General features: G+C 37.7%; 1 protein-coding gene and 1 pseudogene across 1 annotated transcript; both read right to left on the bottom strand.

Moving 5' to 3' along the window:
• Nucleotides 1–565: 565 nt before the first annotated feature.
• Nucleotides 566–1,718, bottom strand: LOC123582192 (annotated as a pseudogene).
• A 14,517-nt stretch (nucleotides 1,719–16,235) lies between these two features.
• Nucleotides 16,236–17,197, bottom strand: LOC123582191 (olfactory receptor 4F3/4F16/4F29-like). Its single transcript, XM_045448449.1, is given in 1 exon segment — nucleotides 16,236–17,197. A coding segment is annotated over 1 exon segment (939 nt). The 5' UTR covers nucleotides 17,175–17,197.
• Between the last annotated feature and the right edge of the window lie 6,544 nt (nucleotides 17,198–23,741).

Raw genomic sequence — 23,741 nt, 5'->3', positions numbered from 1 at the left:
TAGCTTTTTTCTTCCAAGTATACTTATTCTAACTGCTACCCTTTATTTTCCATCCCTAGGGGTGAGAGCTACTTTGTACAATGCTATGTCTGTGGTATCTCAGGGTTTATTCTTTTTCAAATAACTAGTTAACAGCTTCATATTTAGTTAACCATTCTTTATACCAACATTTTCTCTCATAATAACTGCTATGGTTATTATCTCCTTGCTGGGTCCTGAAAAATCCAGATTAGCAATAGAATAATGAGGAAGGCTGACAGATAAGGAGCTGAAAATATAGAAAATCAATCAGCTGTATAATAAGAAACATAACATGAAGGAAAAATTAACATTTATCCTTAAACTGAGATAGTATGTTTACTATGGGAAAAATAGAAAATGAGCAATACAGGGGTGACTTGGTGGCTCAGTTGGTTAGCTGTTCAACTCTTGATCTCAGCTCAGGTAATTATCTTGCAGGTTTGTGAAACTGAGCCCAATGTCAGGCTCCAAACTGGGCTTAGAGCCTGCCTGGGATTCTCTCTCTCCTCTCTCTCCGCCCCTCCTCCCGCTTGTACGTGCACTGTCTCCCAAAATAAATAAACACTTTTTAAAAAATGAACAATAAACCACATATTGCCTTTCAAAGGGGATTGATTAACATTTATACTAATTCTGTTTGCCACCATCTACAGGTATGACCCCCGGTGAGATAAGAAATCCATGACCTGTAAGTCTCTTCTATAACCAGAGTCCAGGGAATGACATCACAGTTCAATCCTCCACATGTTTAAAAGACATTAACTTACAAACTGAGAGCATAGGCTCCTCATTGCCACCTTCATATCTTTATTCCTAAAAGTATAGGTGACTGGATTCAGAAAAGGATCGTGATAACTGCATCAAAGATGGCAAGGAATTTCTCCAGATGAGATGTGGGAAATGGCCACACATAGAACAAGATTCATGGCCCAAAGAACAAAACAACCACAGTGACATGAGCTGATAGAGTGGAGAGGGCCTTGGACATACTACCTGAAGATTTTCTGAACAGTCACCAAAACAAAGACGTAAGATATGATTAGAAGTAAACAGGAGGCCACACAAATAAAGCCACTGTTGGCAGTAACCATGAATCCCAATGTGTTTGTCTCTCCGCAAGCAAGCTTGATGAACCGAGGAAGGTCACAAAAAAACTGTCTAATGCATTAGGCCCACCGAAAGGCAAGTCTACAACAAAACCCTGTTGAGTCACTGAATGAATAAGGCCAATGATCCAGGAAGTGACTAGAAATAAAATGTACCTACACGGGGGTCATGATGGTCAGGCAGTGCAGAGGCTTACATATGGCAACATATCTGTCAGAGGCCATGGCGATGAGAGCACCATCTCAATGCCCCCAACTGCACAGGTAAAGAAGATCTAAACTACACAGCCCCCAAAAGAGATGGTTTTGCATTATCTTAAAACATCATAAATCATCTTGGGAGCTGTGCAACAGCAAAATATCACGTCAGTGATGGAAAGGTTGGCCAGCAGGAAGCACGTGGGGGACTGTAAACCGGGGACAGAGGTCACACTTAGCGCAATGAGGAGGTTTCCCACCGGGCTCGCCACATAGAACACACAGGAAAAGAGGGAGAGAAAGAGCTGGATGTCCCCTGAGGTGGAGAGTCCCAGGAACACAAACTGCAGCACCGCCGAGTGATTGGCCTCCTCCATTGCCTCTGTCAGCAGTGACACCTCTCACACCACCTGAAAGAGGAGAGTGAGGAGAAACTGATTCAGGAGAAATGGCACTGATCTTAATTCTGGGCCATAATATCATTGTCAGAAAACCTGACGAAGACTGACGTGTGCTCCTGCAGACCATTTCAGTCACAACGCAATTCAGATATCCTTGTAATATACTGCGTCACAAAAAAGTACTGCAAAAAATAAGGATACCTGTACTTATTTTTATGGGTAGTTCTGTTGTATTTTTTCTGTCGTTTCAGAGATATCTTGTATATGACCACAAGTTAATAGACTTTTATAAATTGCTCAACTCCATGAAATAATCAAGTGATGTAAATTTCATAATTTGGACATCTCACAGTATAAGATACGATATCCATGGTCACATTGGCAAGTTCTATGAAAATCATTATAAGCTTTCTTTGAAGACCTGATATGTATATTTCTCATATCTATAAGTTAGCAAGAAAAAATGAGTTAGAGGAAGGAAGGAAAGAGAGGTGTGCTGGATGCCAGAGCATGGCACTCACCACCCCATCGAAGGATAAGGGCTAGAGAGTGACACAGTTATGGGTTTGTGGAGGACATTCTGCCTAGGCATCATCATACTGTAGTTTCCAAGTTATAGCAAAGATGAACGCCATACCTGTGGTAACTCTGTTACTACACTCCTCCCTATACCTCCCAGTCTTAGCTGAACTGCCTCTTCTTCCCTGGACAAGCATCGAATGGTATTTACCCCTGCCTCACACACACACTCGAATGTTCCAGGCCACGGCTCCCCTCCACATTCTTCGCCCAGCCTGCAATGCCTGGGCCTTCATTACATCTCTCAACTTCTTCCCATTCCTCAACAGCACACCCTGCACAACTCCTTACTCTATCAAGTCCTTTCTCATACTCTTCCTTGATATTTGTGACGGGAAGGCAAATTTTTCTTACATTGTGGTGACAAAACCAAAAACACTAACACTAATAGTGCCCTGTTCCTGCTCTAACTTTAAATTTGTTAACATTTGTCTATGTTTGAGAGACAGAGCATGAATGGGAGAGGGGCGGGCAGAGAGAGGAAGAAGACAGAATCTGAAGCAGGCCCCGGGCTCCGAGCTCTCAGCACAGAGCCCAACACGGGTCTTGAACTCACAAATCCTGAGATCATGACCTGGGCCGAAGTCTGACATGTGTGACCGCTCTAACAAAGACCACTATTTAATTCTCTGTTGCTTGACATAAACATTTTTATATATGTGTTTTAAATGTCTTTTTAGACTTTTTCTTGACGATGATATAGATGATATTCACATTAATAAAAAGCAGCTCATCTTGGTAGCAGTTAGATTCCTTTCCTAGGGATTATCACCAGTAACCTCCCCATGGATACAATTCATCCAAACAAATGATTGATTCTAAATTACCCTCCTTGGAGCTGACAGTTATTCCATCCATGCTTTCCACATACCAGTCAATCTAAACTTTTTTTAGTTTTTACACAAGACCTTATTTTCTCTTCCACACAAAAATGGATATTTTTCACGCATCTGCTTAGCTCAGATTTAAATAGTAGTTAACTCCTAGTGTTGGTAAAAAGTTGGAAAACAGGATGGTACACTCGTGGATGACACTGCTTCCTAGCCAGTCTTTCACTTTCTGCCTATACTGAAAGGTTGTTAGAGGCCATACTTGGTATCAGTTTCCACTTTTTTTTAATGTTTTTATTTATTTTTGAGGAAGAGAGAGAGAGTGGGAGAAGGGCAAAGAGAGAGGGAGACAGAGGAACTGAAGCAGGCTCTGAGCTGATAGCAGTTACTCCGATGCTGGGCTCAAACTCAGGAACCGTGAGATCATCACCTGAGCCCAATTCAGCTGCTCAACCAACTGAGCAACCCAGGTGCCCCCAGTTTCCACTTTAAAAAAAAATTTTTAACAGACACATAGACCAATGGAATAGAATAGAAACCCCAGAACTAGACCCACAAACGTATGGCCAACTCATCTTTGACAAATCAGGAAAGAACATCCAATGGAAAAAAGACAGTCTCTTTAACAAATGGTGCTGGGAGAACTGGACAGCAACATGCAGAAGGTTGAAACTAGACCGCTTTCTGACACCATTCACAAAAATAAACTCAAAATGGATAAAGGACCTGAATGTGAGACAGGAAACCATCAAAACCCTAGAGGAGAAAGCAGGAAAACACCTCTCTGACCTCAGCCGCAGCAATTTCTTCCTTGACACATCCCCAAAGGCAAGGGAATTAAAAGTAAAAATGAACTATTGGGACCTCATGAAGATAAAATGCTTCTGCACAGCAAAGTAAACAATCAACAAAACTAAAAGTCAACCAACGGAATGGGAAAAGACATTTGCAAATGACATATTGGACAAAGGGCTAGTATCCAAAATCTATAAAGAGCCCACAAAACTCCACACCCAAAAAACAAATAATCCAGTGAAGACATGGGCAGAAAACATGAATAGACACTTCTCTAAAGAAGACATCCAGATGGCCAACAGGCACATGAAAAGATGCTCAGCGTCGCTCCTCATCAGGGAAATACAAATCAAAACCACACTCAGATATCACCTCACGCCAGTCAGAGTGGCCAAAATGAACAAATCAGGAGACTATAAATGCTGGAGGGGATGTGGAGGATGCTCAACATCACTCATCATCCAGAAAATACAAATCAAAACCACAATGAGATATCAGCTCATACCAGTCAGAATGGCTAAAATTAACAACTCAAGAAACATATGTTGGCGAGGATGTGGAGAAAGGGAGCTCTTTTGCACTGCTGGTGGGAATGCAAACTGGTGCAGCCACTCTGGAAAATGGTATGGAGATTCCTCAAAAAGTTAAAAATAGAACTACCCTACGACCCATGTGTAGGGTATTCCCTACACATGTGTATGTGTATGTGTATTCCATTGTGTGTGTGTGTGTGTATGTGTGTATATGTATATATATATATATATATATATATATATATATATATGTATGTATATGTGTGTGTATGTGTGTATGTATCTATACATACACACATACACACACACACACAATGGAATACACATACACACACAATGGAGTATTAGCCATCAAAAAGAATTAAATCTTGTCATTTGCAATGACATGGATGGAGCTATAGCTATGCTAAGCAAAATAAGTCAGAGAAAGAGAATACCATATGATTTCACTCATATGTGTAATTTAAGAAACAAAACAGGTGAACTTATGGGGAAGGAAAAAAAGACAGAGGGAAGCAAACCATAAGAGACTCTTAACTATAGAGAATAAACTGAGGGTTGATGGGAAGAGGTGGGTGGTGGGTGGGCTAAATTGGTGATGGGTATTAAGGAAGGCACTTGTTACATACAACTAGGTGTTGTATGTAAGTGATGAATCACTGAATTCTCCTGAAACCCAATATTAGACTATAAGTTAACTAACGAGAATGTAAATAAAAATTTGGCAAAATAAAAAATAAAGTAGGAATAAGATATGCAGATGTCCTATAAATAGTTAGCTAGTTCTTTATTATGTGTGAGATGTGGAGAGATGAAGAATGTTTATAATAACAGCACTAGGGATGCACTCAAATGGTTGTGGAGCTGGGATGAGGAAAATCATTAATGGTTTAATCTCTCATAGGTTAGCTCCTTAAAAAGAAACATCAATGAAGCAGAAAATCCCCTCTAGTTATATTGTTTATCTTTACACCAAAAGTATGCAGAGAGTCAGTGATGTGGCCATTGATAAACCATCATTATACAGAGCACTCTGTATCAGTTACCTATTACTGTACAACAAAGTAGCTTAAAGCAACAACATTTTCCTTGCTCCTGAGTCTGCAGTTAAGGCTGAGCTCAGCTGGGCAGGTCTTCCATTGGTCTCACCTGGGTTTTCTCATGAGGCATCAGTTATCTGCCAACTTGACTGGGACTGGAGATTTTAAATGGCCTCATTCACATGTCCAGCGCCTTAATGCTGTCTATTTGCTGGGCCTGCCTCTCCAGGAGGTCTTCTATCATTAGGTAGTCTTGTCCAAGCTCCCTTACAGGGTAGTAGGAATGCTACAAGACAATAACACAGAAGGTGCAAACTATGCTTCAGTTCTGGAATTCATTGAGTGTCATCTTTACCACATTCCATTGGTCAAGGAGAGGCATGAGACCAGGCCAGATTTCAGGTGGGGAAATCGATTCTACCTCTCGACAAGAAGAGGTGCAAAATATTGTAATCATGTTTCTCAAACTATTAGAGACTCCATAACTACTCATTCTGAGTTGTGTCTATTGGCTAAGTATTTCTTAGGTAGAAATACCCTTACTATAAGGACCCGATATATGTCCTCTAGGTTTCTATGGTGTTGTCGCTCCAAATTTTACTAACTCAAAGGAGTTAACTCATCAACTGTCTTCCATTCCTGTATTTGTCTTCGATTTAACAGATTTGTAGTTATTAATTTACATTTTCTTAATGAGTTTATATCGATACTATATATGAGACTAAATAAGTTAAAGCACATGACCTTCCACATTCTTCTGTGTGCAGGACAGACCACCTCCTAATTGTCAAAGAATATTCAGAATTACTGAAGCAGAGATACAGCCACTTTACTTGATTTAAAAGGAGCCTAGAGGTCCTGTGGGAAAGTAAATTCTCACCATCAACACATACAGAACTGCCTAATAAGTGTGAGGTGTCCAAAGGAGGGCAATCTCATACATCTGAGAGAAAATCATTATGAAAGCAAAAGACATCTGGCAGAGTAGGTGAGACTAAGCAAGTAAGTCCTGGTGTTAGAGCAGGGAGTATAATTCTAGATGCAAAATGAGGTTATGCATGACTCCCTTCCAACACAGCCTCTCCACCTTTTCCCCCCGCCCCTATCCCCTATATCCCTGCATGTTCCTGGGCTCTCTGGAAATGAGAGGGCTGTGATACAAAGAAAAGACCTGTGACAGTAGAACCCAGATCTCTTCTGTGGGAAGTCCCTTCCCACAGAAGAGGCTGTGAGGAAAAGTATAAAGCAAGCCAAAGGCTGGCAGTCCACAGCAGACCTCAGAGGTTCAGACAGTGGTATGTGGGCAACTAGCAACCAGCAGTTTGGGAGAGGTGGGCAATGACTCAAGCAGAAACCTGTGTGCCAGAGTGGCCCCTGTCCTTGAAGCAGAAGAATGGCTGTAGCATGGCCAACAGAACAAAGAGTCCATACTTATATGGGAATCTAACCACCAAGTACTTTAGAGAGAATACTTAGGGAGGAGAACCCAGGAAAAGATTTAATTTCTGCTTCTGAAGCATGTCAGAGAAATGAGACTTGGAATGTTGTGGTAAATGTGACATGTTTGTGCTTGGCGGGTCCTGCAGCTGGTGTTTTGATTGTCTCATTTTTACTTTTTTAACTTGATTGTGTGCCTGCTTATCAAATAGTGTGTGCAGACCTTTATTAAAATGTTGGATACCTAGATAAATATTTTACTTAAACCAAACATTGTCTCTTTACCAACCAAAAGATATGTAAGGACCAGGTTTACAAAATGAATGAACCTCTTCCCCTTCACCTAGAGATAGTCTCTACAATAAATAGTGTTAGGAAAACTGGATATCCATGTGCAAAAGAATGAAATTGGGCCCTTAGCTTACACCATATACAAAATCAACCCAGAATGGATTAAGGACTTTAAATATAAGACCTGAAATTTTAAACTCCTCGAAAAAACATAGAGAAAAACTCCTTGACGTTGATCTGGGCAATGATTTTTTTTTTTTATTTGACACCAAAAGCACAGCAAGAAAAGGAGAAGTAAATAAGTGCGACTGAATCAAACTAAAAAGCTTCTGCACAGCAAGAGCAACAATCAATACAATGAAAAGGTAAGCTACAGAATGAGAAAAATATTTATAAATTATACATATGATAAGGGGTTAATATCCAAAATATATAAAGAACTCATACAACAGCATGGCAAAATAATCTTATTAAAATGGGCAAAGGCCTTTAATAGATATTTCTCCAAAGATATTGAAATGGCCAACAGGTATATGAAAAGATGTTCAACAAACTGAGGGTTGATGGGGGGTGGAAGGGAGGGGTGGGTGGGTGATGGGTATTGAGGAGGGCACCTTTTGGGATGAGCACTGGGTGTTGTATGGAAACCAATTTGACAATAAATTTCATATATTGAAAAAAAAAAAAATAAAAATAAAATAAAATAACAATAAAAAAAAAGAAATTACTTCACACCAGAAAAATATTTGAATACTCTAAATATCCCCAAATAGTGTGATCTTTGAACTCTGGCATGCTCAGTGAAATAGTATACAGACATTAACCAAATGATAACATTTTGTCTGATAATGGAATATGACTAAAGTATGACTGTACTTGAAGAACACATGTATGCATTTAGAAAAATAAATCAAAGAAAATCAAACCTTAAAAAAAAAAAGATGTGCAAAATCACTAACCATCCAAGAAAATGCAAATTAACACCACAATGAGATATCACTTCATTACTACTAGAATGACTATATTTTTTTACCTTTCATTTATTATATATATATATATATATATATATATATATATATACACACACACATATAACTTATTGTCAAGTTTGCTAACATACAGTGTATATACAGCATGCTCTTGGTCTCTTGGTTTGGGGGTAGATTCCTGTGATTCATCATCCCAACAAGTGCCTTCCTAAATGCCTATCACCCATTTCCCCCTTCACCGCCATCAACCCTCACTTTGTGCTCTGTATTTGAGTCTCATGGGTTTGCCTCCTCTCTGTTAGTAACTACTTTTTCCCCTTCCTTTCCCCCATGGTCTTCTGTTAAGTTTCTCAACTTCCACATATGAGTGAAAACATACGATAACTGTCTTTTTCTGACTTATTTCACTTAGCATAATACCCTCCAGTTCCATCCACGTTGTTGCAAATGGCAGGATTTCATTCTTTCTCATTGCCAGGTAGTATTCCATTGCATATATAAACCACATCTTTATCCATCCGTCAGTTGATGGACATTTGGGCTCTTTCCATAATTTGGCTATTGTTGAAAGCACTGCTATAAACACTGGGGTGCATGTGCCCCTATGAGTCAGCATTCCTGTATCCTTTGGATAAGTTCCTAGAAGTGCTATTGCTGAGTTGTAGGGTAGTTCTGTTTTTAATTTTTTGAGGAACCTCCTCACTGTTTTCCAGAGTGGCTGCACCAGTTTGCATTCCCACCAACAGTGCAAGAGGGTTCCCGTTTCTCCACATCCTCACCAACATGTTGTTTCCTGAGTTGTTAATTTTAGCCACTCTGGTGTGAGGTGGTGTCTCAATGTGGTTTTGATTTGTATTTCCCTGATGATGAGTGATGAAGAGTGTCTTTTCATGTATCTGTTGGCCATCTGGATGTCTTCTTTGGAAAAATGTCTATTCATGTCTTCTTCCCATTTCTTCACTGGATTATTTGTTTTCGGGTGTTGACTTCAGTAAGTTCTTTATAGGTTTTAGATACTACCCCTTTATCCAATATATCATTTGCAAATATCTTCTCCCATTCCATCTGTTGCCTTTTAGTTTTATTGATTGTTTCCTCTGCAGTGTAGGAGATTTTTATCTTGATTAGGTCCTAATAGTTCATTTTTGCTTTTATTTCTCTTGCCTTCAGAGACATGTTTTATCCTTCTTTGAAGGAAGAAATTGCTGTGGCTAAAGTCAAAGAGGTTGTTGCCTGTTTTCTCCTCTAGGGTTTTGATGGTTTCCTGTCTCACATTTAGATCTTTAATCCATTTTGAGTTTATTTTTGTGTATGGTGTAAGACAGTGGTCCAGGTTCATTCTTCTGCATGTTGCTGTCCAGTTCTCCCAGCACCATTTGCTAAAGAGATTGTCTTTTTTCCATTGGATACTCACTCCTGCTTTGTCAAAGATTAGTTGGCAGTACATTTGTGAGTCCAATTCAGGTTTCTCTATTCTATTCCATTGGTCTATGTGTCTGCTCTTGTCCCAGTATCATACTGTCTTGATGATTACAGCCTTGTAGTAAAGGCTAAAGTCTGGGATGGTGATGCCTCCCACTTTGGTTTTATTTTTCAACATAACTTTAGCTATTTGGGATCTTTTGTGGTTCTACACAAATTTTAGGATTGTTTGTTCTAGCTTTTTTTTTTTTTTTTTTTAATTTTTTTTTTTCAACGTTTATTTATTTTTGGGACAGAGAGAGACAGAGCATGAACGGGGGAGGGGCAGAGAGAGAGGGAGACACAGAATCGGAAACAGGCTCCAGGCTCTGAGCCATCAGCCCAGAGCCCGACGCGGGGCTCGAACTCACGGACCGCGAGATCGTGACCTGGCTGAAGTCGGATGCTTAACCGACTGCGCCACCCAGGCGCCCCTTGTTTGTTCTAGCTTTGAGAAGAATGTCAGTGCAATTTTTATTGGGATTGCATTGAATTGTACATTTCTTTAGATAGTATTGACATTTTAACAATATTTGTTCTTCTGATCCATGAGCATGGAATGTTTTTCCATTTCTTTATGTCTTCTGCAATTTCCTTCATAAGTTTTCTATAGTTTTAAGCGTACAGATCTTTTATATATATGGTTAGGTTTATTCCTAGGTATTTTATGGTTCTTGGCGCAATTGTAAATGGGATCGATTTCTTTATTTCTCTTTCTGTTGCTTCATTATTGTTGTATAGAAATGCAACTGGTTTCTGTACATTGATTCTGTATTCTGTGACTTTGCTGAATTTATGTATCAGTTCTAGCAGCTTTTTTGGTGGAGTCTTTTGGGTTTTCCATGTAGACTATCATGTCATCTGCGAAAAGTGAAAGTTTCACTTTTTCTTTGCCAATTTGGATGTCATTTATTTTCATTTTATTGTCCGATTGCTGAGGCTAGGACTTCCAACACTATGTTAAACAACAGTGGTGAGAGTGGACATCCCTGTCATGTTCCTGATCTCAGGGGTAAAGCTCTCAGTTTTTCTCCATTGAGGATGATATTAGTTGTGGGATTTTCATATATGGCTTTTATGACGTTTAGGTATGTTCTTTCTATCCCAACTTTCTTGAGGGTTTTTATTAAGAAAGGATGCTGCATTTTGTCAAATGCTTTTTCTGCATCTATTGAGAGGATCATATCCTTTCTTATCCTTTCTTCTATTAATATGATGTATCATATTGATTGATTTGCAAATATTGAACCAGCCCTACAGCTCAGGAATTAATCCCACTTGATTGTGGTGAATAATTCTTTTGGTATATTGTTGAATTCAATTTGCTAGGTCCTTGTTGAAAATTTTTATATCCATGTTCATCAGGGACATTGGCCTATAATTCTCCTTTTTTGTCTCTGCCTGGTTTGGGAATCAAGGTAATGCTGGCTTCATAGAATGAGTCTGGAAGCTCTCCTTCTGTTTCTATTTTTTGGAATAGCTTGAGAAGGATAGGTATTAACTCTGCTTTAAATGTCTGGTAGAATCCCCTGGGAAGCCATCTCACCCAGGACTCTTATTTCTTGGCATATTTTTAATAACTGATTCAATTTCTTCACTGGTTATGGGTCTGTTCAAATTTTATATTTCTTTTCATTTGAATTTTGGTAGTGTGTGGGGGTATCTAGGAATTTGTCCATTTCCTCCAGGTTGTCCAGTTTGTTGGCATATAATTTTTCGTAGTATTTTCTGATAATTGTTTGTATTTCTGTGGTGTTAGTTGGGGTATGTCCTCTTTCATTCGTGATTTTATCTATTTGGATCCTTTCTCTTTTCTTTTTGAGCAGTCTGGCTAGGGTTTATCAATTTTGTTTATTTTTTTCAGAAAACCAGCTCTTAGTTTCATTGATCTGTTCTACTGGGTTTTTTTTTTTTTTTTGGATTCTATATTGTTTATTCCTGCTCTAATCTTTACTATTTCTCTTCTTCTGCTGGCCTCGGGGTTTCTTTGCTGTTCTGCTTCTAGTTCCCTTAAGTGTGCTGTTAGATTTTGTATTTGGGACTTTTCTTGTTTCTTGAGATAGACCTGGATTGCAATGTATTTCCCTCTTAGGACTGCCTTTGCTGCATCCCAAAGGGTTTGGACTGTCATGTTTTCATTTTCATTTGCTTCCATATATTTTTTAATTTCTTCTTAAATTGCCTGGTTGACCCATTCATTCTTTAGTAGAATGTTTTTTAACCTCCATGCATTTGGAGGCTTTCTAAATTTTTTCTTGTGGTTGATTTCAAGTTTGATAGCATTGTGATCAGAAAATATGCATGGTATGATCTCAATTCTTTTATATTTATTGAGGGTTTTGTGACCCAGTATGTGATCTATCTTGGAGAATGTTCCAGGTACACTCAAAGAGAATGTGTATTCTGCTGCTTTTGGATGAAAAGTTCTGGATATATCTGCCAAGTCAATCTAATCAAGTATACCATTCAAGGCCATTGTTTCTTTATTGATTTTTCCGCCAAATGATCTGTCCATTGATGTAAGTGGAGTAATTAAAGTCCCCTGCAATTACAGTATTCCTATCAATAAGATTGCTCATGTTTGTGATTAATTGACTTATGTATTTTGGTTCTTTCAAGTTGGGAGCAGAAACATTTACAATTGTTAACTCTTCTTGATGGATAGACCCTTTAATTATGATATAATGCTCTTCTTCATCTCTCGTTACAGCCTTTAGTTTAAAATCTAGTTTGTCTGATGTAAGTCAGACTCCAGACTTTGTCTGGCTACTCCAGCTTTCTTTTGACTTTGATAGAATGACTATTATCAAAAAGTCAAAGCAAGTGTTGGTGAAGATGGGGAAAGAAAGGGAGCACTTGTACAATGTTGGTAAGAATGTAACACAGTATAATCACTAGGAAAATAGTATGGAGGTCCCTCAAAAAAATTAAAAAATAGAACTACCATGTGATCCAGCAAATCCAACTCCTGAATATATATCCAAATGAAATGAAAATCACTATCTCAAAAAGTTATCTGCACTCCCATGTCCATTACAGCACTATTATCAATAGACAAGATATGGAAGCAATCACAGATGAACCTGGTGGGGGAGGTGCATTATGCTAAGTGAATTAAACCAGACACAGAAAGACAAATACTTTGCAATTTCATTTATATACAGAGTCTAAAAAAGTAAATAACAGAGTACCAGAGAATAGGATGGTTGTTACTAAGGGCTGGGATGTGAGATAAAGGGGAGATGTTAGTGAAAGAGTACAAGTACCTTCAACAAATACTAGATGAATAAATTCTATAGACTTACGTACAGCATGATGATTACATTTAATAATAATGTATATTTGGTGGGGCCTGGGTGGCTCAGTCAGTTAAGTGACTGACTTCGGCTCAGGTTATGATCTCACAGTTCATGAGTTTAAGCCCTTCATCAAGCTCTGTTGCTGACAGCTCAGAGCCTAGGCTTCAGATTCTGTGTCTCCCTCTCTCTCTGACCATAGCCTGCTTGTGCTCTCTCTCTCTCTCTCTATCAAAAATAAATAAACATTAAAAAAAATTTACCTAATAATAATGTATATTTTACATAATAATAATGTAAGAGAGTAGATTTCCAGTGTTCTCACATAAAAAGGAGACGGTTAACTAGGTGAAGTAATGAATATGTTAATTAATTGAAGTAGTCATTTCACATTACATACAAAACATCATATTGTACAACCTAATATGTACACTTTTATTTGTCATCATACCTTAATACAGTTGGGAAAAAGAAAGAAATAAATCCCTGTCTGCTGTTAAAATATAAACAGCTTTTATTTTGATACCTACTAATGTGATGCAGAAACCACCTCAAACAACCTTATACTACTTTCTTTAATATTAACTAAGAAGAGAAAGTTTTGTGTGTGCCCAAAAGAGGTTTACTTGAAGCCTGGTGTTCAAGTTTTTTTCTTTATGTCCTTGTTCAGGTATAGAAGGAGCCTAATGCTATAGAATCAGTAAGCAATTTACCATGTTAAGGTCATTTTCAGCTTTCAATCAAATAGTTGATAAATTGGCTCATCCTCTGCCTGGACTACTTCAAACTGTCTGTTTCTGTTAGGCTGAAGGAACCCCAAGAGGTGTCCACTCAGGCTTCAGTAAGAATACTGAAATAACATGACTCTATCATGGACTTACTATCTCCAAGGAGTAGATGGTGCAATGCCCTCCACTCATGCAGAATTTCGTTTGAATACAAGGGAGTTATAAAGTCACTTTATCATATAAATTGCCTCTGAGTTTCAGCCCCTTTGTGTTTTTTTAAAAGTTTATTTATTTTGAGAAAGAGAGAGAGAGAGAGAGAGAGAGAGAGAGAGAGCACCCACACGAGTGAACAGGGGAGGGGCAGAGAGAGAGGGAGAGAGAGAATCCCAAGCAGCTCTGCACTGTCAGTGCAGAGGCCAATGCAGGGCTCAAACCCACAAAATGTGAGATCATGACCTGAGCTGAAGTCAGACACTTAACCAACTGGGTCATCCAGGTGCCCCCAGCCCCTTTGATATCCATCTAGTAAATAGGTGGATATTTTAATGACAGATTTAAATGACAGAATACAATAGCATTGTATTTTACTGAATTGATGCATGTTTTGTATTTGTTATTTTGTGTTATTAAGAGAGAAAAGATATGTTCAGATTTTAGAAGGACAGATAAGAGAGACCCACCAACTTTGAAGTGTGGTGATTAAGAGCAGGGATACTAGAGCAGAAGCTGTGTGGATTTGCAACCAAGCTTCGCCACTTACCACCTCTGTGTCTCTGGGCTAGTTAGTGTATCTTTCTGTGCCTCAGGTACATCTCCTATAAAGAAGAGTAATCATATTACGTACCTGATTGCTGAGAGAATTAAATGAATTGGTATATGTTAACAACTTCAGATAGTACCTGCCACATAAATGTTCAATAAATGTTGGTAAACGTAGAGGTGGTGACAGGTGGACAAAAACAATGAATGGGCTTTAAAAAGCTAGTAAGAAAGGTGTTGGATGAGAAGGAGCTATGGCAGTCTCTACCAGGCTTGTAAATGACACAGTTAAGGGCAAGTAAAGTGATAATAAATCTGTACTGAATTTTATTTGGAGTGAATGCACATCTAAGTTTCCATTTTTCAAATAGAAAGGCATGTGATATTATGTGATCCTTTGATCACATAATATTTATAAGGCTGATATTCAAAGGAGCACCCTAAGAGGTCACCAGGAGAAAGATAAGTATAAATAAAGTTTATCAAGAGGAAGAGGAAAAAGGAACAGTTATACACAAACAACAATCATCACCCAAAGGCTAATTTTGCTAAAAAGAAATATCTCTCACTTGGTTAAGCTAATGTCTTAGCCTGTAATTGTCCTGGTAAATATATATTTTACAAACGAATGAACAATTTTAAATAAGTCCAAAATAACATCAGAAGAAAAGTGAATATAGAAGAATGAAATAACTTCCTAAATGAAGTCTGAAACCTGAATACAATACTGTATGTTAAGTAACTGGAATTAAAATAACTTTTTTAAAAATAGGTAAACTGAGAAAAAAAAGAAATCTGAAATCTGTTAGTGGCTTAAGAAGATAGATTCATCATGAAGATCTACCAAAAATTGCTAAATAACTGGGATATGAGTACACATGTGGCATTTTTAAAGAATCTTTAAAATAAGTAGGCATTAATACAACTTTATCATAGTTTGTGTTCATTATCTTGATCTTGGTAATAACTTCACAGTATATATGTATATCAAATTACCATATTGTATACTTTAAATATATACAATTCTATTTGAAGATTTCAGTTATTCCTCAATAAAGTTAGGAAGGGAACTGTGGAGATCTGATTCTCACCTTAGATCTATCACTTAACAAACGTTGGAACAAATTATCTCAAATTCCAGTTCTAAAATTTCATAATTCCATATATAATCAACAGCTCTAGGTAACCAAAGGAATGGGGTAATAGGAAGCAGATACCTTAGAGGAAAAAAATCAAACCAATTGGTATTATGGCAGTTTGGTAGATAGTTTGAGGAAAAGACATTAACCAGTTCAAAATAAGGAAAGTATCACAGTGAAAAGGAATAACATGTTAATTTCCAACACTAAATCATTGAACACATTCTGTTTGGCACCTTTTGAGGGATAAAACTGTTGGAAGTGGTGGATTAAGGTGATAGCTTTGGTTTTAGACATTTTCCGCAGTAATTAAAGAATGAATAGGAAGAATTTCTTACTTTATCCCCTACCCCCTGCAATATAAATCAAGATAAAAATGCTTACTACACAGTTTTCATAAATATTAAATAATTACTATAAAGCATCCAGCACAGGAGGGCCTGAAACACAGAAGTGCCAATGTTAGCTTCCTTTATCATAATTAATTCAGGTGCTGGTGATACACAGAGACATGGTAAATGCTTAAATGTAACCTAGTACATAAAGTTAATAGAGATCTAAAACTTCAATTACTCTACTTTTTTCTGTTGTCATTGAGTGTGTAGGTAAAATCTTTTTAACCTTTAGAGTACTTAGGACATCCTCCTGTAACTCACAAGCTGATGACAGAGTTTCTTCATTGCTGCCTTCATCTCCTTGTTCCTGAATGTGTAGATGACTGGATTCAGAAAAGGTGTGAGAACAGCATCAAAGATGGCAAGAAATTTGTCCAAGTGTGATGAGGGGAAGGGCCAGGTGTAGAAGAAGATTAATGGCCCAAAGAATAAAACCACCACAGTGACATGAGCTGACAAAGTAGAAAGGGCCTTGGATAACCCACCTGAAGAGTGTTTCCAAACTGTGACCAGAATGATGATGTAAGAAATAATCAGTATAAAGAAAGAACCCACAGAGATGAGTCCACTATTGGCTGTGACCATGAACTCCAGCCTATTGGTCTCTGTGCAGGCAAGTTTAATGAGCTGAGGAAGGTCACAATAAAAGCTGTCCAATACATTAGGACCACAGAAAGGCAAGTCTACAACAAAAGCCAATTGGGCCACTGAGTGGATGAGGCCAAGGACCCAGGCTGCAGCCAAAATCAAAATGCACATCCGTGGGCTCATAATGGTCAGGTAGTGGAGAGGCTTACATATAGCAACATATCTGTCAAAGGCCATGGCAATGAGCAGCACCATTTCTGTTCCCCCAATAGCATGAATAAAGAAGATCTAAGATATACAACCCCCAAAAGAGATGGCTTTGCGTTTTCTGAAGAGGTCATAAATCATTTTGGGGGCTGCAATAGAGCAAACCCCCACATCGAGAAAGGAGAGATTGGCCAGCAGGAAGTACATGGGAGAGTGCAAGTTAGGGTCAGTACTCACAGAGAACACAATGAGGAGATTTCCCATTAGGCTTGCCATGTAGAACACAGAGGAAAAGAAGAAAAGAAGAAGCTGGATCTCCCATGAATTAGAGAGTCCCAGGAACACAAACTCATATACCACAGATTGGTTGGCTCCATCCATTGCCTCTGCAAACAGAGGTGACACTAATTTTACCTGGAAAAAAAAGTAAAGAGAAAATAAACTTTGTGGGGAGTCACTGCATGAATTTCATATCATAAAGAAAAAACATTGCCTTATTTTACACAGCCAAAACACGTCTAATGTAACTCCTTAAACTATAGTTGCATAAAATAGGTAGTAACTCATTGCTACAAAGCACGGCTTCTAACTCCCTAGTCTCCTTAACTTCCCTAGGTTTTGGTAAGAGAAGATTAAGCAAAATCTTCTGCTAAATCCTAAGGGTCATGAGTGGCAGGCCAGGAATGCCTAGAATAACATGAAAGAAGAAGGAAGAAATGGAAGCTAACTCATTGATTTCTCCCTCAGTGTGTTACTCCTGCCCATGGAGTCCCCCAAAATTCAGGCAACTTCTGATGATCTTCATGTTCCTCACCCCTTTGATTACCTTCCATATGCAATGCTATCAGTCTCATTACTACTCTCTTATGTTTGGCCTCATGCTATTGCATTTTACCAAATCATGTTCACCTTTTCCTCTCCAAGAGAAAAGATCATGTAGAAACCCTAAAGGTATCCAGCTGTTGTTGCACAGCTCATGGAGTGGAAGTAATCACAGGGTTTGAGCTGTAAGACCATATGATAAAGTAAGGACAAGCCAAGAGATGTCTTTCCTGCAGAATCTAAACATGGTTGAAGTAATACAATGTAGCAAAAAAAAATGCTATGTGATTGGTATTTGTAGATCATTGTCCATTCCATATTCACTTTTCATGGTTCATGGAAGGGCAAAAAGAACACAGCGCTTGGAATCAGAACTGTGATTAGATCCTAGCCCTAAACTACAGGAACTTAAATTTTTTCTCGCATCCCTTCTACAACTTGACTCACTTCTTGAACTCAGTTTCACCATTTGTAAAATAAAGGGGCTGAGGTGAGTGATGGTAAGTAATTTTTTCAAGTCTAACATTTCTATGAGTTTATAATACAGTGCCTCCTCAGTACGTAATGAAGCTCACCATAATGATGGTATTCTTTGCATTGGACTACTACCATATTCACCATCTATTTCCTCGTCTACAGTTGGTTATAAGTCCCATATCCCATAGAAATCCCTCTCCTCATATCTCCCTCCTCTCTAATTCCTTTTGCACAACTTACATGACTCAATTAGCATATTATTGTTAAGTTTGCTATATGATTTATTTTGCCCTTTCTCATAATCATCTGTAATCAATCAACAAACATTTACTAGATGCCTGCTAAGCACAATGCATTGTTACAGGACACTGTGGACCTACTGAAATGTTAAAATACCCACTACCCCTTAATGCTTTTACATTTCAGCACATATACAAAAATATAAACAATATTTAAAGACATACTATATTTAAAAATGTCTAATAAGTAGTATGATCATAAAATTTGTGAAGCAAAGAAGATACCCAGAGTGCCAGAGTGATCAGGGCTTTCTTCAGAAAGAAACCAAGACCTCTGTTGCATTTTAAGATGCGGATATAATTTATTTGAATATGCAACTTCATAGATGAGCTTAAAGAATTTTTGTAATACCTAATATAATCAAGAAATACAATCAGGATAATATGTATAATTAAGAAATATTGGCGCACCTAAGTGGCTCAGTCAGTAAAGTGTCCAACTCTTGACCTTGGCTCTGGTGGTCACGATCTCACAGTTCATGAGATAGAGCCCTGCATTAATAGCTCATGGCCAGCTTGGGATTCTTTCTCTCTGTCTCTCTGTCTCTCTCTGTCTCTCTCTCTCCCTCTTACTCTCTCAAAATAAATAAATAAACTTTAAAAAAAAGAACTATCTCCTAGGCTGTAGCAGTGTTTGATGAGCTATTTATGGAAATAATGATAATCAAAACAAAAAAGTGACCACCACGTACAAAACACCACAATAACTTCTTTAAATACATGTTGTTTGATACACACAGAAACCACAAAAGTTGGTATTATTAGCTTCTTTTGCAAAGAAGCAAATCCAAACCAAGAGAGGGAAAACAACAGATTACAACAATAAGTGATAGAACTGATATTGATTCTCTGATCTGCCTCTCAACCAGTATATAGAGAAGACTTCTCTTTTCTCATGACTTTCTGATTGTATGACACACCTTAGTCCCTTTCTGGATGCCCCATGTTGCACTTTCAGCATCCTAGCCAGATCTAAGTGAAAGAAAATGAAGTTTTGTCCTCAAGTGTTCACAAACATTTGAGTTTCTTAAACTACTTCTCACACATCTATAATCCATCCAGGGTATTTAAAGAACCATGGTAGGAGAAGGAAAATCCATATGATACCTGCATCTCAGAGCATTCTGGTTGAGTTCCCAGACCAATATTTTCTCAATCCACATGAACTCCTTTAGCTTCCCGTAGAAGAGACTCAGCTCTCGCAACTCTCTAATTAACAGAGAAAAGAAAGGTGCTCTATCTCCATGTCAACAAATGAAATAAAGCCCAGAACTAAACCAAGTCAGATTTTATTCCCTCTTACAAGACTATCTCCTAATGGTTGAAAATCCCTTTTTTGGTTCTCCAACTGGGACAGCAATGGAGGGGGAAAAAGTAACTTCAGTTTCTGACTGCATGTCCTTTTTCTTCTCATTTGTATTGGTTCTTGCTCATTAAGCTCAACTGAAGCTGCTTCTGTTGTACAAGATAACATATTATTGATCTCTATACAAAACAATCCTGTCACCAGAATCATCTAGTCAATGCTGGCCTTTGGGGACTTCAACATTCTACACCAGTATTCCTTAACTGTTGCTGTGTTTGTCACCCACCCACTCATTTAAAGACCTAACATGTGACTGTTTCCAAAGAGTTAAGCATATCCAACTTTCCCTGGTTGAAACTAGCATTACTTCATGCACAGGTAACTATAAAAAATGTTATTATCTTCAGAGATATGGGTAATTGGCACACAGGAGAATACCGACCAAATGACACTGCAGTGGCTTGGGATCACCAGTATGAGTTCATTTATTCACGGGAATTGTCATTCAGAATCCTGGCCAACCATCAGAGGAAGCTATTAATAAGTCACCAAAGAGGAAAAAGATAAATAAATAAATAAATAAATAAATAAATAAATAAATCACCATTTCTTCACTTAATTAGAGATATTTATTTCATACATAAGGTTAAAGAAGGATCTCCAACAAACATGTGAATATACACTGTCTTATATTTATATTAAAATCAACTCTGCTAAAGAACCCTGATACTTAAAACAGGAACCTTCATAGAAATTCCCAGGATAGTGTGTGTGTGTGTGTGTGTGTGTGTGTGTGTGTGTTAATTATTTGTAAATTCATTCTTCTGCTCTATAATCAAAAGCTACCATATCCATAACATAAACTGTTTATCTGTAGATTCTATTACATGATCTACATCTTCACATTAAAAATAATACTTTTAAGTCAGAAAAAACTATACTACAGGCGCCTGGGTAGCTCAGTCAGTTAAGTGTCTGACTTCCACTCAGGTCATGATCTCGCGGTTGGTGAGTTCAAGCCATGTGTCGGGCTCTGTGCGGACAGCTCAGAGCCTGGAGCCTGCTTTGGATTCTGTGTCTCCTTCTCTCTCTGTTCCTCCCCCCACCTTTCTCTCTCTCTCTGTCTCTCTCTCTCTCACTGTATCAAAAATAAATAAATGTTAAAAAAATTTTGATATTTGTAATTGTACAAGATTGGGGAGAATGTTCATCAATAGAAGAGTAGCTAAATAAATTGTGGAACATCCATAAAACAGAATATTATGAAGCCACAAGAAAAGACTGGGGACATTCTACCTGTGGGGATATAAAATGCCTTCAAACAGCAAGGTGGAAGATAGTGGGTTTAGTAGGAAACCGTTAATGTTCAAACCAAGGAAGAGGGGATGGGAGATAATACCTTATATTAGTACTTACAAGTGAATACAAAAGAAAAAGGTGAATTTTCTTAGCTCTAGCAAGAGGAAGTAGCTATCTGAATAACCTTATGTAATTTTTGGATATAAATTTCCTATTCAAGAATTTTTATTTAAAAAATAAGAAGAGGGGCACCTGGGTGGCTAAGTCGGGCATCCAACTTCAGCTTGAGTCATGATCTCGGGGTTCGTGAGTTCGAGCCCCCTATTAGGCTCTGTGCTGACAGCTCAGAGCCTGGTGCCTGCTTCAGATTCTGTGTCTCCCTCTCTCTCTGCCCCTCTCCCACTCATGCTGTCTGTCTCTCTCTCAAAAATAAACATTAAAATTTTTTAATTTGCTTTAAAAAACAAAGTTTATTTTATTAAATCATTCCCTCTAACCAGCTCTAGAGGCATTACTATTTGATTTTCACGTTTCCTCTAAACCTCTAATAGATAATAGAGGCTGGGAGGAGACCAGAAAAGTCTGTGAGATTTAAGACTAATTTTAAAGCAGGAAACACTTAGACCAAAAAATATATATATATATCTAAAGTGAAAGAATTAAAATAAAAACACAAGAATGTCAATTTTCCCAAAGTAAATCCCTAAATATAATGTGATCTCAATACAGTTATCATCAAGACTTTTTTCAGGAGCTAGATAAATTATCAATTTCATTTGAAAGACCAAATGAACAAGGATAGTTAGGTAATCTTGAAAGGGGAAATCATGGGAAGGAGGAGGAGGAAGAACTCTCTAACAGATATTAAAATATATTAAAAGCCTTTGTAAATAAAAAATGTAGGAATTAACAGATAGATTAATGGGACCAAATAGAAAATACGGACATCCCCAACTGCAAATTGGAAATTCAGTATTCAATAAAGATGGCCTCTCAAATCAATGGAAAATATATGGACTTTTGTTTCAAGTTTTTATTTAAATTCTAGTTGGTTAACGTATAGTGTAATATTGGTTTCAGATGTAAAATTTAGTGACTCATCACTTACATATAACAACCAGTACTCATCACAACTGCCTTCATTAATATTCATCACCCATTTAGCTCATCTCCTGCCCACCTCCTCTCCAGCAATCCTCAATTTGTTCCCTATAGTTAATAGTCTCTTATAGACTATCTCCCTATCTTTTTTCTTCTTTCTTCTTTTTGTTCACCTGTTGTTTCCTAAATTCCACACTGACTTATTTCCTGACTGACTTATTTCACTTAACATAATACACTTTAACTTCATCCACATCATTTCAAATAGAAAGATTTCATTCTTTTTGATTGCTGAATAATATTCCATTACACACACACACACACACACACACACACACACACACCACATATTCTTTATCCTTTCACCAGTCGATGAACATTTAGGCTCTTTCCAACTATTGTTGATAATGCTGCTATAAACATCAAGGTGCATATACCCCCTTTGAATCAGTATTTTTGTATCCTTTGGCTAACTACCTCGTAGTGCATTTGCTGAATAGTAGGGAACTTCTATTTTTAACTTTTTGAGGAACTTCCATACTGTTTTCCGGAGTGGCTGCACCAGTTTGTATTCCCACCAGCAGTGTAAGAGGGTTCCCCTTTCTCTGCCTTCTCACCAATATCTGTTGTTTCCTGTGTTGTTAATTTTAGCCATTTGGACAGGTGTGAGGTGATATCTCATAGTTTTGATTTGTATTTCCCTGATGATGAATGATGTTGAGCATCTTTTCATGTGTTTCTTAGCCATCTGGATGTCTTCTTTGGAAATGCATCTATTCGTGTCTTCTGCCCATTTCTTCACTGGATTATTGGGGCTTTGGGTGTTGAGTTTGATAAGTTCTTTATAGATTTTGTTTACTAACCCTTTATCAGATATGTCATTTGCAAATATCTTCTCCCATTCTGTAGGTTGCCTTTTCACTTTGTTGTTTCCTTCACCGTGCAGAAGCTTTTTATCTTGATGAAGTTCCAATAGTTCATTTTTGCTTTTGTATCCTTTGCCTAAGGAGACAGATCCAGAAAAATATTTCTAAGATTGATGTCCAAGAGATTATTACCAATTTTTTAGGACTTTAATAGTTTCAGATCTCACATTTAGGGCTTTTATCCATTTTGTACATTTAGGTACAATGTAAAATGGTCCAGTTTCATTCTTTTGTGTGTAGCTGTCCAGTTTTTCCCGCACCATTTATTCAAAAGACTGTCTTTTTGCCATTCTATATTTTTTTTCCTCCTTTGTCATAGATTATTTGACCATATAATGTATGAGTTTATTCTTGGGCTTTCAATTTTGTTCCATTGATCTATATACCTATTTTTGTTCCAGCACCATACTGTTTTGATTACTACAGCTTTGTAGTGTATCTTGAAATCTGGAATTGTGATACCTCCAGCTTTGTTCCTCTTTCTCAGGATTGTTTTGACTATTCAGGATCTTTTGTGGTTTCATACAAATTTTAGGACTTTTTTGTTCTACTCCTGAGAAGAGTACTATTGATATTTTGATAGAGATTTCATTGAATTTGTAGATTGTTTTGGGTAGTATGGCCATTTCAACATTAATTTTTCCAATACATGAGCATGGCATATTTTTCCATTAGTTTGTATCATCTCTGATCTCTTTCATCAGTGTCTTATAAGTTT

Source organism: Leopardus geoffroyi, chromosome B3 (genome assembly GCF_018350155.1).
Source record: "Leopardus geoffroyi isolate Oge1 chromosome B3, O.geoffroyi_Oge1_pat1.0, whole genome shotgun sequence".
Lineage (NCBI taxonomy): Eukaryota > Metazoa > Chordata > Mammalia > Carnivora > Felidae > Leopardus > Leopardus geoffroyi.
Note: the sequence above shows the minus strand (reverse complement) of the source record. Positions and strands in the feature narration are given on the sequence as shown.